Source organism: Uloborus diversus, chromosome 3, assembly GCF_026930045.1.
Source record: "Uloborus diversus isolate 005 chromosome 3, Udiv.v.3.1, whole genome shotgun sequence".
Lineage (NCBI taxonomy): Eukaryota > Metazoa > Arthropoda > Arachnida > Araneae > Uloboridae > Uloborus > Uloborus diversus.
The window spans coordinates 85,401,115-85,420,494 of NC_072733.1; the positions used below are offsets into that span (position 1 = coordinate 85,401,115).

At 33.3% G+C, this 19,380-nt stretch overlaps 1 protein-coding gene across 1 annotated transcript in view; it reads left to right on the forward strand.

Moving 5' to 3' along the window:
- LOC129218688 (probable nuclear hormone receptor HR3) overlaps window positions 1–19,380 on the forward strand; it is a 310,012-nt gene that overhangs the window by 256,504 nt on the left and 34,128 nt on the right. Inside the window, exons 2-4 of the mRNA XM_054853009.1 lie at window positions 2,273–2,358; window positions 3,914–4,055; window positions 14,018–14,234. Coding sequence (XP_054708984.1) covers window positions 2,273–2,358; window positions 3,914–4,055; window positions 14,018–14,234 — 445 coding nt within the window. The remainder of the gene's footprint in view (window positions 1–2,272; window positions 2,359–3,913; window positions 4,056–14,017; window positions 14,235–19,380) is intronic.

The following is a 19,380-nucleotide window of genomic DNA, read 5'->3' on the forward strand; positions in this document are numbered from 1 at the left end:
TTTCATGCTGAAAGTTCTTGCTATTAACATTTTGTATATGAATTGACTCTAACTAATATTTGGTGCAGTATTTATTTATTCAATATTAAGCTCATTTGTATTTTGAATGCTTTGTACAGTTGGTCAAGTGCATGCGGGGTAAAGTGGATGAGGCAAAGTGAAATATGAAGTTCACTTTATTTACTTATCCAATCTTTTATCAAATCATTTACGTATTCATTTATATATTAGTTAATTTACATTCCTTCATTTAATTATATCATTATTTATTCATTCATTCACTAGTTTTCTTTTGATTTCACTATTTTATTCACTGATTAATTTTTCTCATATATTAATTTATTTATTCATTTATGGATTCGTTTATTGTTTCATTGAAATTTCATTTATTCATTCATTTTTTTTATTTACTTATTTACTCGAACAAAAATATCGTTAATGATCAAGTAGAAAATATTTCATTAGAAAAAATATTTTATTTTTCATTTTGCCCTACCGAAAAAAAAGAAAAATTTCCGCCTTTTTTTCGAAGTACAAACTTAGTACCAAAAATAAAATATAATGTTGCAATGTAAGTTTGATTTCAAAATACATTGTTCCTTCTTCATGTACGGTAATTTTCAGAACAAATTTCCAATTTGTTCATTTTGAAAAAAAAATAAGTCATCTCAACTATTTCACTTTGCCCCACATTCCCCTACTTCTGTAATTCATATTTTTTGGCAACAATATAAAATATGTTAAATGTTTTGTTATGTTAAAAATTCGGTTGTTAAAATTTGGTTGTTAAATTTGATTTGTTGTGCTAAAAATATGTTAAAAATTTGGCCCTTTCAAATTCAAAGAATTTCGATGTTTTTGAATCTGTAAGAAATCGCTGTATTGTTTTGTAAGAAATGATGTTCGCAGCTGATATAACACTAAATTTGTAGTTCTTCCATTTTAGAAATTGCGTTTTTCAAATAAAATTGAAAAAAAGAAAAATTCGAATTGGAAAAATAAATAAATTAATTAAATAAAATAGAAAGAAAAAAAAATCAGCAGAAATGTATGATGAAAAGTACTTTTTTGAATGTTTCAGAAAAATGTTGGAGGGAATATAAACCCTAAAAACCCATCCCTTCAATACGGGCCCTGATAATATGCCTATTGAGGACTCAGTGAGGCTCGTTAATTTTCTGCTAAAGAGGCAATTTCTTTTCTTTCTATTCCTTTATTAATCAGATTATACCGATACATTATATTGCAAATAATTAATATTATTTACAGCAATTAAAAGTCAAATTTACTATTACAGTAAAATAATGTGTTATTGTAATACACAAGGTGTGCATAAAGTCTAGCACTAATTTTTAAAAAAAAGAGTGATTTTCAAAAAATTCTATTCAAAATTTATACATTAACTATTTTTTGTATTTTTATCTTTGTCAAGTTTTTCTCCATTCGTACGTAGATGGCACTACTATCGAAAATTGAAAATGGCATTGATAAAAGAAATTACTCCTAACAGCGTCGTGAGTGAGGCTTTGATGGCCAATCATCCAGAACTTTTGGCCGATCCTAATCGGACAGTTTATATTCATGTAAGGACTGTTATGATCAAACCCTCTAACCCAGCATTTGTAGTCCAGTTGCTCTAGTGCCTGTTCGAAGTTGAAAAACGTCCAAATCTTCTCAGAACCACGAAAGATACACATGTAGAAACTGTATAACCACTGTGAACATTGTTTTGAGAAAAGGATCAAAATAATAATTTTAAAAAGAATTATCTTTACTAATAATAAAGCTGAAAGTCTCTCTGTCTGTCAGGATCTCTGTGACGCCCATAGCGCCTAGACCGTTCGGCCGATTTTCATGAAATTTGGCACAAAGTTTGTAGCATGGGGTTGTGCACCTCGAAGCGATTTTTCGAAAATTCGATGTGGTTCTTCTTCTATTCCAATTTTAAAAACAAAATTATCATAAGATGGACAAGTAAATTACGAAATTATCATAACATGGAAACGTAGCATGGGCACAAGCCAATTGGCGAGAAAATTCACCATACATTATTTGTAAATATACAGGCGAACCAAAAGACCTTTTAATTTTCTATTACGGGCAAAGCCGTGCAGGTACCACTAGTGTTTAAATATAATATAGTTTTTTTTTTTAAATATTTTTTTGTCAGAGCAAGATTTTATAAACACAGTGTATAACTGCAGTATAAAATTGCAATTAAGTTTTTTTATGCATAAAGTGCTTCTTTTGACAATTATATTTTCCATTACAGCTCAGATTGAAATTATTCCATGCAAAGTTTGTGGAGACAAGTCTTCTGGTGTTCATTATGGTGTCATAACATGTGAAGGTTGTAAGGTAAGAAATAGGAAGAAATAAGGTAAGGGACGTTTTTTTTTAAATGTGAATACCACAAAAGCAAGTATTCAAAACCATTATAATTATTTAAGAAAAATAGAATGATATAATTATGGTAGAATTATAAATAATTCTATTAAAATTATTATTTATAAGAGAGCTAATACTTACCAGGGAACCACATGAACTGTGTGGTTCCCGTTATCGATATATAAAGTCTCAAATTCTGATGAAATTTTAAGAAAAGTCGCCAAGTTCAAAGACTAGGCGAAAAATGGAAGGTACCACGCAATTTCACCGTTGCATGTGGCAGGACATCCATCTGCAAAGCGTGTAGAAAATGTCTTCCATATCCAACTGAAATTCACTAAATTTGTCGATTTTTCTTGAAACTCAGGCAGAGTTTAAGACCATAATAATAACAGAGACGCAAAAAAAAAAAAAAAAACTTCAAAAACTTATTTTACTATGCATTTTTGGTTGCGACTTATTCATTTTTTTTATCACTACACTATCGTTAGGTTTCCGGGTTAGTTGGAAAGTACCTACCTAATGATGTGGTTGGTTTAATCGCTAATAGTTTTAATTATCTTTAACACTAATATGAGTAATACTTTTTTCTACTTTCTCAATCATAGGAATTTTTTTACATGTTTGGTTACATTTATTTCTTATTATTGAAAAAATGATGGCTGTCGAATGAAGTCGAAATCTGCATTCAAGACCAGAAATAGTAGTAGTAGCAGCTGTTGGCGTTTCTAAATGGCGCTGCATTTTAGTTTCTCGCCATTTGCAGACCCAATGTTACTCGCCAGGGATTAGCATCCATTATTTGACGTGGCATTACCATCAGCGGATAGCCATTACCATTTGAAATTTTCAATGCCCAACTTTGCGCCAGATGCATGTAACTGGGCTCTCACTGTGCAAAAATGCACTAGAAATTTAATTTTGCCTAGATTATTCCATTCAGATCAACAGTCAAGGCATATTTTGCCTCCTGCAAGTTGTACGACATTAACGCTGATGATTTTCTTAGTTTTGAAACTCCACAAACTGGAGCCAGGTTTGAACCCGCACTTTTGTGGGACGAGAAAAACCACACGCCACTTTAGGCTAGAAATGATATAAAAATTGTTAGTCACTTAAATCTTATTGTTACAGAATCAATGCCTACGCGGTCGAGGATCCTCCGTGCTTGCTAATGGTAACTGATGTACATTAAGTCTGTCGTAGTCACACAGCCCTCCAAACTTCCATTTCAAATCAATGCCTCTGGGGATACTGGATCATGGGCTACTCGGTTCCTAAACTGGATCAAAAAACATAATTGTCTTCAGCGCCCATCCAATCGGTTATAGTACGTCTAATGATAGGTTCGGGGAATCCTAAAGTGGCATTTCAAATAATGATCAATTTTCTCGTTTTAACCGTGCATTCAGTAAGCCATTTTCTTATAAATGTATTTGAATTTGGTCATTTCCATTTGCGCATTGTGTTTATGCTTGTGCTTCTGCAGAGCTATCAAAAGTGTGAACTGAAATCCTCTCTGCAGGGTTTTTTCAGGAGAAGCCAATCGAGTGTAGTAAACTACCAGTGTCCGAGACAGAAGAATTGCGTAGTTGATCGTGTCAACAGGAACAGATGCCAGTACTGTCGTTTGCAAAAATGCCTTGATTTGGGAATGTCCAGAGATGGTGAGAAATTAGAGTTTTATCTTTCTGAAAATTCGAAAATAAAATCTCATTTTGTAACTTTAAACCATTTGTATGGCTATGGTGCCTTCTGCTAGCTGTAATTTTTTTTTTTAATGCTTAGCAATATGATTAAGCCATTTGCACAGGTATGACATTTTTATGTGTACAGAGTGTAACCGTCTAACCTGCAAGACCTCTATTTTCGCAACCGTTAGTCCTAGATGCATACTTCAATTGCAAAAATGGTGAAAGTAAGGATCTCAGTTAAGGTATTAAATGTTTGAAGCTAGAAAGAAAATTCGTGGAAAAAACACGAAGTCTAACAATTTATGCTGCCTCATAATTACATTCAGGGAAATAATTTCCGTTGGAAAATATTAACAACACAAAAAATTTGAAACATTTGAGACAAAAAATGTAAGGAAATATTCGAGTTCAAAATTCTAGTCCATGCAGCAGGGACCGTGCAGGAGATAAGCGTGAACACATCGCCCTTTCAGAAGAATGGCATGTTATCGGAGAAAAGAAATATATTACATTTATTTTTCATTGGTATTGAAAAATAAATGCAAATGTTTTGATACGTAAAAACACACGATAAAAGCTCGTGCAATTTAAAAAACACTCTATACACACTAGGGCGGTTCAAAAATACGTGTAAAAAAAAAAGTTTCTCCTAGATACCAGGACACCCCTCAATATTTTTAGACTTGTGGATGGCAATATACTGAAAGAATTTTAGCTTCCTATTTCAACTGAAAGAGGGTGCTCAACCCCTCCCCCAAACTTCATCAGTATGGGGAGGGGGGTTACAAAAATATATTGAAATGGAAAAACAGCGCTAAATATTATAATATACACGAGTATTATGCATATACCTTGCAATAAAATAATCATTTACAAAAAAACAGCTGGGGATTTCCCCCAGCTGTTTCTAATAATCTAAATGTTTCTAAATTTGTGACATTTTCTATGGTACGGCTAATGTTAAATTGAGGGGTCATTGAGCACCCTCTTAAAATTTGAGTAAGAAGCTAAAACTTTACAGCATAATGCTATTAGTAAGTCTAAAAACATTAGAGGGTGTCCTGGATCTGAAAAAAAAGTTTTTTTGAACCACCCTAATACACACATAGAATTTTGAACCCCTGTTAGCCGCGATATTTCTCCCCAAACATGAAATTGATTACGTGTGTCACGTGGCAGTGGTTGGAAGTAGCGCGCTACAAGTAGCGACGCCACTGTAGTAGCTACATTTTTTTGTGATTTGTAGTGTAGCGCACTACTTTTTAAAAAAAGTAGTGAGTAGTTCGATACAAAAAAAAAAGTAGTTTGTAGAGATTTCTAGAAACTACTTTTAAATAAAGTTATATAAAAAAAAAAGAAAGAAACAAGGTTCAAACGAATCTGACTGGTGCAAATTTTAAGCAAATACATGAAGCGGATGCAATCAGAAATAAGACTCATAAAAATACGAGCTCACCTCAGACACATCATTTTGACGTCAAACGCTCTATCTGTTTAACGCCATCAGTTTGTTTTGCATCGTAATTTTCATGTTTCGCCATTACTTGCATTGAATAGATAGAGCTTAGCTTAGAAAGAAAAATATATGAATTAGCGATAACCGCAAATTTAGTAATTGGTGTGTGTTTTGTGGCTGCCGAGAATGTCCCGTGGATAAACGTTTTAGATTTCAATGAGATTGTTGAAGTTCCAATAATCTTAAAGCACTTATTTTTGCGAAAATGAAGATATCTGTGATTTCGATAGTGATATATATATATATATTTAGGGTGTCCCAAGATATAATGGCGAAAAAAAATTTGTGAAATCGAATCCGCATACCCTCCATTTTTTTTCCTTTTCACCTCAGAAACACCAGAAAAAAATTTCATTGCAATAAAATAACGGGAACCCGTGCCGACTTGAGGTCAAAGTTGGACCTGAAATCCTGTACGGCGACTACAGTGGAAAGATTGCTAACTGCATGATTCCTTACTACACGTGACATCAATTTATTTAAAGCATATATTTGTAACAATATTTCACTACAAGAAACATCACTGCACATATTTTCGTTTCAATGTTTGCATTTGCAGTCAAGATAAATCTTCAAGTGCTCTCGAACGCAACGTAACACAAATTGTTTTATCTCCTCATCAGCTGGTAGCAAACCATGAAAGTCCTGCATCATTTTTACCGCTCTTTCAGCTACATCGCTTACTGGTCTAAGCATTGAGACCATCTTTTTCGCTTCAAGGAATGAATTATTATTGACCCATAAAGAGGGACTCTCGTTGAGAAAACTATCATCAGTTTTTAAGTCTAGTGAGCAATGACTGGCTTTTTGATGATATGAAATCATCAATTGTTTTCTCTGCAAAATAATAAAATAACTGGTAACAAATGCATGATACAAATGAATAATTAAACAACTAGATGAAATCAATGTGCAAAACTTACCATACAATGAACCACAAAGATCTTACATCGAAGGAATGTATTTTTCTCATGGGTCGAGAAGGCTTCTTTACATAAAATTGACATCATTTTTTATTTTGTTTCTTCTTCTACCTCATCATCAAAAACAGCTAAGACGGCAATTTCGTCAGATAAATACCATAAATGCTGCATGAATTTTTGTGGAGCAGTGTTTGAAATAATTGGGTCCACATTTTCGTACGCTTTCAAACATTTTAAAAAGCACAAATCTTTGTTGAGTGCTTTGACTTCCAAAATGCATTGAAGCCACGGTTTATCCCATGGTTGAAGCCATGGTCTATCGTCACTACAAACAAGCCGACATCTGACAATGCTTCATTTTCCTTTGTATCTAATTTTAGTTGTGAGCTAAATAGCAATAGTTTTAGGGAGTAAATCGCTCCAGCCATTCATCGAGCTTAATGCATGGTTCCCGGTGGTCTTATTTTAAATTTATTTTCTGTATCTCCACCTAAAAATGTGATAGACAGTTCTATCACCTCTCGATAGCCATCCTTGACCGTTACATTTGTAGGTTCATCACAGTAAAAGACAAGTAAATTTTCAAGTTCGGGTACAGTTTGAAACAACCTAATATATATATATATATATATATATATATATATATATATATATATATATATATATATATATATATATATATATATATATATATATATATATATATATATATGTTATTTATATAAATATATATATAAATAAATAATATATATATATATATATATATATATATATATATTTTATATATATATATATATATATATATATATATATATATATATATATATATATAAAATATATATATATATATATATATTATTTATTTATATATATATATATATATATATATATATTTATATATATATATATATATATATATATATATATATATATATATATTTTATATATATATATATATATATATATATATATATATAGATAGGCTTAAATTTTAGTAATTGTGATGGGCACGCGAAAATCGCGAAAATTCAAGTCTTGCGAAAGTAAGTGTTTTTACAGTGTATTCATCAAACATAGAAGCTACTGTAAATGTTATAGAAGAGGATGATATGGAACTGCCCTCTGGTCGGCTTACAATAATACAATAATGCGAGTATTACAGTTTTATATAAAATCATGATAATGAAAATTTTTGGAAAAAAAGAAAAAGAAAAACAAAGAATAGATAATTCTTAGTAATATTCCATGTTCAGGAAAGTAAGTTTATCAATCTAAACCTTTTTTCGTTCAATCCTCAAACGGTGTGTGTGTGTGTGTGTACGCTTTTTATTTATTTATTTTTTGAAAAGTAGCGAAGTAGCGACTACATTTCAAAAGTAGTTCGTAATTCCTGCATTAAAAAAAAGTAGTTTTAGTTAACTACATTTGTAACAAATTAGTTGTAGCTGTAGTTCGCTACAAAAAAAATGTAGTTTTTCCAACCACTGTCACGTGGTATAAGTTACAAAACATAAGCATTTTCATATCTCGGCAAATATTAGTCGCACTACTGTCAAAATTTTTGTCTTAGCATCATTTTTCAGTTGAGATTATTTCCCTAAATATAATTATGAGGCCCTACGGGATTATAAAAAGTTATGTTTCGTATCTTTTCTCTAATTTTCTTTTTCGTTTTAAAATTGTAAAAAACGCTGCAGCTTAATTTAACCACTTTTGCAAATGAAAGTATGGATTTAGGGGGGCTAACTGTTGCGAAAATAGATCATGCAGGTTAAACAGGGACACGCTGTAAAATTTGCATTTTATTTCGTGAAATTTAAACTTTGGCTTTTGATTTTCATACATTTGAATTTAAAGAACAATGCGCATCATAACGTTAAGTATCAACTTTTTTAAAAAATAAATTTCGAAAATAATGAGTTGTACGTACTACGTGTGAATCTCAACAGTCACATCCGCAAACCGTACAAATCATTATTTTTTAAGTAAAAAAATTGCATTGATAGTTTGTATTTTTTATTATGATACATAATGATTCCTTATATTCAAACATATATGAATTAAAATTTCCGAAGTATAGTGCAAATATATACGCAAAAATGTCACTCGCATGCAAATGGATTGAGTAAATAGTAGCAGCGAGTTTCTTAATGAATAACCTACGCTGAAGATTTGGTAATGAAGTATTTAGACTGGGGATTTCAATGCATTTTTAATCCCCTTAAAAAGATTTCTATTCAAGGCTAATCTTTACGAGATAGCGTGGAATAGTACTGTGACTTAATATTTCTCTTAAGTAGATTCTCTTCTCTGTTATGCTCAATAGGCAGAGTTAGACGTAAGGTGGCTAGATGTTGTTTGCCAGGGGCTCGGGTGAGAGATGTAAATAGGGTTGCTGAAAAGAAGGGGGTATTTAATAAAGAGGATGTAGTTACTTTGTGGGTGGGAACTAACGATGTAGGCCATAGTAACAATGATGAGTTTACAAAGGAATGGGATTCTCTGTTGGACAAAGCAACCAACTGTTCGGCAAATGTCCAAGTGGTTGGTTTGCTTCCCAGGTATGGAGTGCATAGGAGTTGGTTAAACCAACGGGCTAGGTGTATGAACCTGGTACTCAAGGAAATTTGCGTTAAGCGTAGTATCAGGTTTATTGATGTGTGGAGTATGTAAACGAGATTGGATTGCTAGGGATGGCCTACATCTGAGCTCTACAGGGGTCAAAATGGTTAGTGGTTTGGTTTTAGAGGCTTCAGAATCAAAAAACTAAGTTGGAATGGGGGGCATGGTTTAAGGAGCAGAATTCGAAAGGGTACTAAATATCGGGATTTTAGTAGAAACGGAAATAGGGTGGCTAATAAGAGAAAAGATTTTAACACTTGGGATTCAAACAATCGTGCAGCATTAAATAAAAGTAAGATGGGCTTACTTAAGGTTTTTTATACAAATGCTCGTAGTATTAGGAACAAGATGGAAGAATTGAAAAGCATAATTATAGACGAAAGGTTGGATATTATTGGAGTTACCGAGACATGGGCTACCGAAAGTGATGATGATTTATTATCTATTGCTGGGTATAATTTGTTTAGACACGATAGAGTAGGTAAAAGAGGTGGTGGGGTTTTATTTTATGTCAGAGACACTTTAATTTGCAATGAATTGGTAATTAATGATAAACCTAATGAGATTGATATGATTTGGATGGAGTTGATTAGTAATAAGGGCAAAAAACTACGTTTGGGGAATATTTATAGGCCACCCAACTTAAGCCAGGGTCAAGACGAACAGATGTTTAGTATTATTAGTGACATTTCTAGCAAGGGGTCAGTCATCATAATGGGAGATTTTAATTTTCCAGGAATTGATTGGAATAATTTTTACCATAGTAATAGCAGAGAAGAGGATTTTTTGAAAGTAATTAGTGACTGTTTCTTAGATCAAATTGTAACTCAGGGTACTCGACAGGACGCGATTTTAGATCTAGTTTTCTGCGACATGGAAGGCTCTGTTCAGGGGTTATGTGTAGGGGAACACATTGGAGATAGTGACCACAACAGTATTAGGTTTGGGATTAAATTTGATATGCACAAAGTAGAGAATTTTAGGTTTGTGCCCAATTTCAGAAATACTGACTTTGTGGCACTTCGGCAGAGTTTGAAAGCAGTTTTTTCTTCTGGATTGGACAATAGCGATGTGAATCTTCAGTGGGCAGAGTTTAAGGAAAATCTAGCGAATACGGTTAGGGATCATGTTCCTTTTAGGATAAAGGGTGTCAACACTAAAATTTGGCCAATGTGGTTCTCCAGGGAAACTAAAGACGCTCTAAATTACAAGCAAGCTGCTTTTCATAGGTTTAGAGAAACAGGTCACAGTGCAGATAGGCTCCAATATTGTAAGGCAAGGCGTAAATTTAAGTATTTGGTACGGATTCAGAAAAGAGAGTTGGAGCAAAGACTGGCAGATAACATAAACAGGAATCCCAAGAGGTTTTTTGCATACGCTAATTCGGGGAAAGTTCGAAATAGTCATATTGGGCCACTGGTTGATGAGCACGGAATTTTAATTCAGGACGATAGTGATATTGCTAATGTTCTTAATAACTTTTTTTCGAGTGTTTTTAACGATAACTGTATCTCAACAGTTGACACAAACAAGACACAAGCTATAGTACAGCTTGAGGACTTTGTATTTTCCAGGGATGACGTTTTACTTCATTTGAAAAAAATTAAAGAGACTAAGGCTCCGGGGCCAGATAATATTTATCCGAAAATTTTAGTTGAATGTGCAGAGGAATTAGCAGATGTAATCGCGAACATTTTCAATGCTTCTTATAATTCGGGGACAGTGCCAGAGGACTGGAAGCTGGCTAATATTACACCGCTCTTCAAGAAAGGGTCTAAAGGGAGTGCGGGAAATTATAGACCTGTGAGTCTAACTTCGGTGGTTTGCAAAATTTTTGAAACATTGATGAAAATTAAGATAGTGAATTTTCTAGAAACTAATAATCTATTGACTAGTTTTCAGTACGGTTTTAGGAAAGGTAAATCTTGTGCAACTAATTTATTACATTTCTATGACAAAGTTACCATGGCTTTGGACAATAAGAAGCCTGTAGATGTTGTTTACATTGATTTTCAAAAAGCTTTTGATAAGGTACCGCATGTTGCTCTACTTAGCAAATTAGCTGATATAGGAATAGCAGGGAAAACTTTCATTTGGGTAAAAAATTGGCTGACCGGAAGGAAACAAAGAGTAGTTGTAAGGGGAAATTATTCTAATTGGAGTGAGGTCTTAAGCGGGGTTCCTCAAGGATCAGTGTTAGGGCCTGTTTTGTTCATTGTCTTTATGAACGATATTCACAAAAATATTTCTGGGAACATGAACTGTTTTGCTGATGATGTCAAAGTTATGGGGACTGTAGAAAATGAAGAACAAGCAAATCAGCTGCAAGAGGATCTAGATCATATTACGGAGTGGGCTGATAAATGGGGTATGGCTGTTAATGTTGGGAAATGTCAAGTGCTACATTTAGGGCATGGAAATAAGTGTACAAGTTATTATTTGCAAGGTTCAGTCATTAGTCAGGCAGACAAAGTTACTGATCTGGGGGTCCTAATAAGTCAGGATTTAAAGTTTAGCCAACAGTGCAGCATTGCTAGCAACAAAGCCAATAAGATGCTTGGGTTTATCAATAGATCTATTTCAAATAAATCTAAAGAAGTTCTTCTGCCCTTATATAGAAGTTCGGTAAGACCCCATTTGGAGTATGCTGTTCAGTTTTGGTCTCCTTATCTTAAGAAAGACATTAATGTATTGGAAAGGGTTCAAAGGCGGGCTACAAGGCTAATAAGTGGACTTTCCCACTTAGATTATGATTCCAGGCTTAGAAGGCTAAAAATGTACAGTCTTGAGCAAAGAAGAGACCGAGGGGACATGATTCAGCTGTTTAAATTTATTAAAACGAAAGATGTTACGGGGCTAAAGTTTAGCACTGAAAACAGGACAAGGGGTCATTGTTTTAAGCTATTTAAATCTCAGGCTAACATGGATATTAGGAAAAATTATTATTTTAGCAGGGTAGTGGAACCTTGGAATAGCTTACCGGAAGAGGTGGTAATGAGCAAAGGAGTAGACAGTTTTAAGAGGGCCATTGATCTTCACTGGGGATTGTAAATTGACTAGGACCAGTCTAGCTGGGCCCAGAGCCTGTTGCTGGTCGTCACTTTTGTATTTGTATTTGTATTTGTATAAATTAGGATACACACTTTTATTAAAAAAGAAATTAAACCAAAATATTAATAGCCTCTTTGCAAATTTTGATAAACATTTCAATAATTGTAATTTGTTCAAATCTGTTTGCATGAACGAAAGTGATTTGCAAAATGAAAACAATCAGTAATGGCAAAGAAAATCAGGGAACTATTTATTTTTAATTGAAGCTATTTGCGAACATAGGGGAGTGTGGTCCAAAGCGGGTAGGCCTTCGTATCCCCCCCATGACGTAAAAGCGGCGATGCATACGTATGTCATGCTTACATGAACACCCAAGAGTTTGTATCAGTCTAAGCGAAGCAGCAGTGAAGCGGCATTGCTTGACCAGGCTTAAAATTAAAAAAAATTATACATTTCTAAAAAAAATGAAGTTTTTTAACTTATGATTTGTCGAAGACCAGCTTATTTTTTTGATTGTCAATAACATTACATTATTCTGGCTCCCTCCACCTACAAACTACGATAGTCATTTCATTTGTTTCTTTTTTTAAATTTAAGGTTATTATTGTTGACGTAAAAAACATGCTTTTAGGCAAAGTGGGTTGGGCAAACCGGATATAGGATATAATCAGGTATTTACTTATAATTTCTTGACTCGTGTGCTGACTTAGATTTTCGATTTCAATGGGATAAGTATAATTTTAAAAAGTTATTTTCTAGAATGGCAATTAATTAATCTATTAATTTAATCAGTTATTTCTTTATGTTTTCTAACAAATGTTCAGACTTTAAATTGGATAAGTACAACTGTTTTATATTTTTTATGTAATGGCAGGTAGCTAGTCAACTATTTTAACCATTTATAACTCCATATTTGATTGGCAAATGTACCAAACCACAATTAATTAAGCTTACCCGCTTTGGGCTTCCGTGTAGGTCAAAGCGGGTTTTTTTTTTTTTTTGTTTCAAATGTTTATAAAAATTGATAATAAATAAATATTAGCTTTAATATAAGAAAAATCACTTTTATTTTGAAATTCAAGAACTCTGCTAGGAAATAAAGCCGAAATTGTTGCGATAAAAATCCAAAAACTACAATTTTCGAGCGTTCTTCAAAAACCTACCCGCTTTGGGCCACCCTCCTCTATGCTTTGTGAATTTTTCGGTTTTGAACACTATATAATTTTTATGAGCAAACGGATCGAGGTTTGTTTTTTATATAAGGTTATTGATGATAAACAGGGAAAGTTTTTACTTTTATTACGTCTTTTGAAAAGGTTTTCTGTTTAATTTCTTTCTGGCACAAGCGTAACTGAATGAAATCAGGGCGGTCATTCCAAGCTCGTCAGCTTGCGAGATCGAGATTTTCGCTCATGTGATCGTTTGTGACGTAGAAATGTCGCAAAGTAGTATTCTAATCTACTCGAAACTAGCCGCGTATGCATTCCGAAGACTAAAATAATTACATTAGTTTGAGTAGATTAAGTACTATAGAATTTTGAATTTACAAAATTTTACTAAAAGATACTGATACTATTGTTATTTGGTAAAGTGATAATAATTTTCACTTACTCAAAAATATAACTGCATCAAAAACATTAACCACAGCTCAGTCATAAATTCACGTTGTTTGAGATTATTCAATTAATAAGAATTTTAATTAACCTCCAGATGCAGCTTACACACAAATAAAATATTAAACACTATTTATCGACTATTTTTGACTTTTGTAGCGTTTAGTAATTCATTAAGTAACAATGAAAATTATTTTTCGGTATTATTAGCTGTGAAGTTTGGCAGAATGTCGAAAAAGCAGCGTGAAAAAGTTGAAGATGAGGTGCGTTTCCATCGAGCCCAACTAGTCCGTCCACATCAGCAGCAGCAACAGCAGCCAGCGACGCTGCTCACACCTCAAGCAACCGAAACGTCTCCGGATAGCTCGGTTTTCGAACAGCAGCAGCCGTCCTCTTCGAATCAACATGTGCCGTATCTTAGTAATGGGTAAGTACTTTATAAATAATTTACATAAATTACACATTCAAGCATTGGTTCTGGGCACTCAGAACCAGGGCGGACTAACTAAAAATGAGGCCCAAGGCCCACAATGCTTTGGAAGCCCCCTCTCTATTCTATCCCTTTAAGTCAAAGCAAAATAATGTTAAACATTTATTTAACAGAGGAATTCTTATTATTTTCACAAGACTACATGATTTTTCAATGCTATGCATTTAAAAATTAGTTTTTTCAATTTATGAAGTCTGTTGAAGTTTTTTAAAAGTTAGGGTCCCAGACCCAGGCGGCGTGTGCGGTAATCAGGCCCTGCTCAGAAGTCTGTTATACATTAAGGGAGGGGGGGGTGCATTGAAGAAAGACCTGCAACTAAAGGTTTATTGAATAGTGTGCAAGAGGGTGTGCTAAAAGTACTGCGAACGCATTTCATATTTGGATTTAAAAAAAAGAAAAAGGAAAAGAAAGAACAAATTGTGAGGTACGTAGGGGAAAGGGAGCGAACATTTTTTTTTTTCATTTCTTTAATTTTAATAAAGTATTATCAATTTCTACGCGCAAAAAATGTTCCCATGATTGATTAGTCTTTTCTTTGTACACTGTAAAAAAAATCCGGAAACGTTTCTGAGTATATCGTGCAGCTGTGGTTCATGAAAGTTTCAAAAACGTTTCTGAGTATTTCGGAATCCTCTTTCTGTAATGTCCAGAAACGTGTCTGAGTATTTCGGAATCCTCTTTCTGTAATGTCCAGAAACGTGTCTGAGTATTTCGGAATCCTCTTTCTGTAATTTTCAGAAACGTTTCCGAGTATTTCGGAATCCTCTTTCCGTAATTTCCAGAAATGTTTCTGAGTATTCTGTGCAGCTGTGGTTCATGAAAGTTTCGAAAACGTTTCCGAGTATTTCGGAATTCTCCAAACAATTTTCAAAAACGTTTCCGAGAATTTCGGAATCCTTTTTCCGTGATTTTTTCTAAAACATAATTCTTTATTATAGTATTGCATACCATATCAGTTTCAATTCTTTCATATCTAAGAGCAATAATACAAGCAATTTTAGAATTATTCGTGGATTTTTTTTTTTTTTTTTGGAATTTCTAATGACAAATAGCATGGTTAACAGCATAACATATGCACAGTTATAAATTTTTGAAAAATTATGAAATAATCTAGTAGTTTCATTCCTAATCACAAAATCGTCGGGGAATTGGAGTGGGGGTACCTTCTGAAAAGTGGGGATTGTTTGTTAAACAATCTTAAACTTCAGTTTTTCTCTCAATATTTTCAAGACAAAACTATCAACATATTGTATTTTTAATGCAGAACTTAAAAACATATCTTGTATCAAACTTGATAGCTTTTATCTTCGGATAAAATTTGACAGGACTTACCTACCCTTCGCGTTCCGGAATTCGTTCACCTCAAGTCAATTTCTCTGACGAACAAAGTGTACCGAAAAGTACCAACAGAGAAATTGATGAATTTAAATATGACACCAAGTCCCCCTGCTGGAACCATTCGGGTTGATTCTTCTGTTCTTGCCCTTTTCCAGCTCATCACAAATATAAATACTTATTCAAAATAGGTTACTGATTTTATTTTATTGTGTGCGCAAAATGCATTATATATTTTATTTATTAAAACATTGAACTCTATTACATGATTATTCCATTTCATATATACGAGAATAACCCCTCCCCCACCATAAAAGTGATGGTGCACCCATAAAATGCTATGAAGCGCCCACCCCCCCTTGAAAAAGCAACATCATATACATTATAAATCAAAGTATCACATACATTATAAATCAAAGTATCATATAAATTATAAGTCAAATACTTTAATATGGTGTAAAAATACAAAAATATTTTATTAAGTCTTTTTTTTTTCTTTTTTTTTTGCTTTTGGTAAAATTGAGGCTCGTAAAACGAAAAAAATGAAGACACTTTTAAATACATATATGTATCTATTTGTTAAATAAATTAATACACATTTAACTAATTTAAAGCGTTTCGCTAATGCAAATATTTAAAGAGATATCGTCATTTAGATAATACTGAAGCACTATGTTCCTAATTACAAGAGATAGTTTTTTTTTTTTTACTTCATACAATCTAGCTACACTGTTTACAAGAGAATGAAAACATGCAACCTTAAAGACGAACTATCAAACCTGACAATTTGCATATTATAACATTTAATTCATAATGCTTGATACATAAATGTTCAGCCAAATATTAACTGAGATTGACACATAAAAACAAAGTACACAATAACACATATTTAAATTTTTTTATAATCTTCAATTCATAAATTTTACAGAATAAAACTAGACACACTTGCACTTTAAATATGTGTTCTATGTAATGTAAAATATTTTCAAATTGCAATAGTTCACAACGAAAAAATAATACTGAAGAAAATAGTTTTTTTTTTTTAACGAGATTTATATGAACTAAATCTCTTTAAAGTAATAGAGTTGCAAAGCGACTTACCTATTCGTCGGTGGTGGTCTTTTGCAGGCTTTGGTCACCAAAAAGGTGATTTTTATGACAGAATAAAATTCTGCCAACAAAAATTACCCATTTGGTAGAAAGAAGAAAAGTATCCAAGAAAAAAGTAAATTACCTACACAAGTTATGCGACGCAATGAATTTACATGGCGTCCTCTCGGTAGTTATTTGGTTTTCAATTTCAGTTTGTATTCCTTCCGCGAGCATGCGTCGAGAATTTGCACTTCGTACTTAAAAATAAGTGACATAGCTTCAAATTCAATCTTATGACGATACATAGGCAAGAAAATATAAGACTTTAAAATTATCTTCAGTGAATTCATGCGAGGAACAAAACTTCTACTAATCCCCTTGATGAGTGTTACTTCGCATACATAAGTCAGCACTTGTTTTCATTGCGTGCTTTCGAAAGTTTCAGTTTAGATTTTCTGCTGGACTATAAAATTGTGAGCTGCGCATGCGTCGACTCTTACTTTCTTGCTATACGGGAAACGTTTTTGATTATTTCAGAAAACTGCGGAGGGCGTACGAATCTGTGTATTACGGAAAACTTTTTTATATATTCAGAGAGTTTTCCGAGATTTTTTACAGTGTATCATGGAATTTTTCGAGATCTTAAAAAATTTCCCAAACATATAACTCTGGTCACTCCCAAATTTTAAAGTCTCATAGCCTCTTTGGATCACTGGATAGACACGAAAACAATGGCAAGACTGCATAGCACAAATGATACTTTATTATGTAAAGACTACTCAATCTATATATCGCTTTTAAGCTTCATACAGTGTATGATAATGTATTTTTAAATAACTGTGAGATCCAGTTTTTAATTAAATGAAAAGTTTTAGGTCTGTTTTCCCCCTGAAAGATTATATAACACTAGCGGCCTGTGCGGTGATCAGGCCCTGACGGAGAGGATATGGGAACTGTTCACATGTGCCCCTTGATGTTGCTTTCACGAGTGCCCCATCATCTACCATAGAAGTTTCTTGCACAAAAAGAAAAATTCTTCATTAAAAAAAATAAAGAAAAGAAATAAAGAAAAATAATTTGAATTTTGGCCTCTTGAATTCAAATTATGTTTTTTGCAATCGCGAGTGTGTGTGTGTGTATGTAGGCATGTGTGTTTATGTGTGTGTGGGGGGGGGTATGTGTGCTTGTGTGTAGGGGTATGTGTATGTGTGTGTAGGCATGTGTGTTTACGTCTATGTGCAGGTATGAATGTGTGGGTAGTTGTGTATATGAGTGTTTGTGTGTGGCGGGGGGAGGATGTGTATGTGGGTGTAGGCATATGTGTTTGTCTGTGTGCGGGCATGAGTGTGTGGGTAGTTGTGTGTTTGAGTGTGTGTATGTGTTTGTGTGTGTGTGTATGTGTTTGTGTATGTGTGTAGGCGTATGTATGTGTGTGTATGTATTTGTGCGTGTGTGTGTACGTGCGTGTATGTATGCGTGTAAGTGTAGGATATTGACGCAGCCTGGAGACTGTTTTTGCTAGAGGAGCAGCATCGCGAGGCGGCCGGTCGACGGTAATGCTGCAGAGGTACTGGCGGGAAAATAAAATGATAGGACCTCAAAACTGTTAAATAAAACCAATAAGCAATCGTGATTGCTCAAAAAAATCAACATTGTCCTAAATTTATCTGAATGTTCATATAATGGTTTACAGTAATTAAGTTTCTCTTAATAGTGAAACTTCGAAAAGTCGAAGTTGCAGGGAATGCGAAAACAATTCGAGTTAACGAAAATTCGGTTTACCGAATACGAAAACAAAACCATAAAATTACCACTACTGACTCTCATTAAATTTATAATATGAGCAAAAAAGTGATAGAGTAATGTATCAAAGATAATATCGCAAAGCAACGGTAGGATATCTTCTATTGGTGTTATTCCTGGAATTACATGTTTTACTGTTGCTCTGAGGCTCCCAAAAGTGTTCGTACACTTTGGAATTTTTTAGTAAAACCAAAATAGCGCGAAACTGAATACGAATATGAAGTCCAATATTTTTTCACATCATTCCAATGTCATTCTAAATGCAACCCAGTAGTTTTTTTCAAAATATTGACGGATCTTCTTTTTGAAATGGGTCAAAAAACGAAGAGACAGATAAATAACATACCACAAAAGTCATCGTACACTCAAATATTTTCGAAAAAATTCATGATTAAAATTATCATACGCCGTTTATTTAATATTTTTGCATTCTGTTGACCCTTAAAAGTCATTTGACTTTAATTTTTTGTTTATTTATTCCTTAATATTGTGCTTATTAGTTTAAAATGGCTGGTATTCGTAAAAAACAACAAACACCATTCGAAATTTGATTTTTTTTTCTCACGGTAGCGGTAAATTGGTTTAAAATGTCTCAAAATTAAATAATTTATACCGTTCCATAGTAAAGTGCTAGATAAAATGGTTTAAAGAAAAGAATCGGACCGAAAACAAGGTAAGAAAAGGTCAACTTGCAAAGTTAACAAAGCGTGATCGGAGATTTAAAGTTAAAAAAATTGTGAAAAATACACATTTGAGTGCTGTAAATGTTTCTGTAGAGTTAAATGAAAAATTTTACATTTAATTTTCACCTAAAATCGTTCACCAAGTGCTCTGATTAGCTGGATTAAATGGG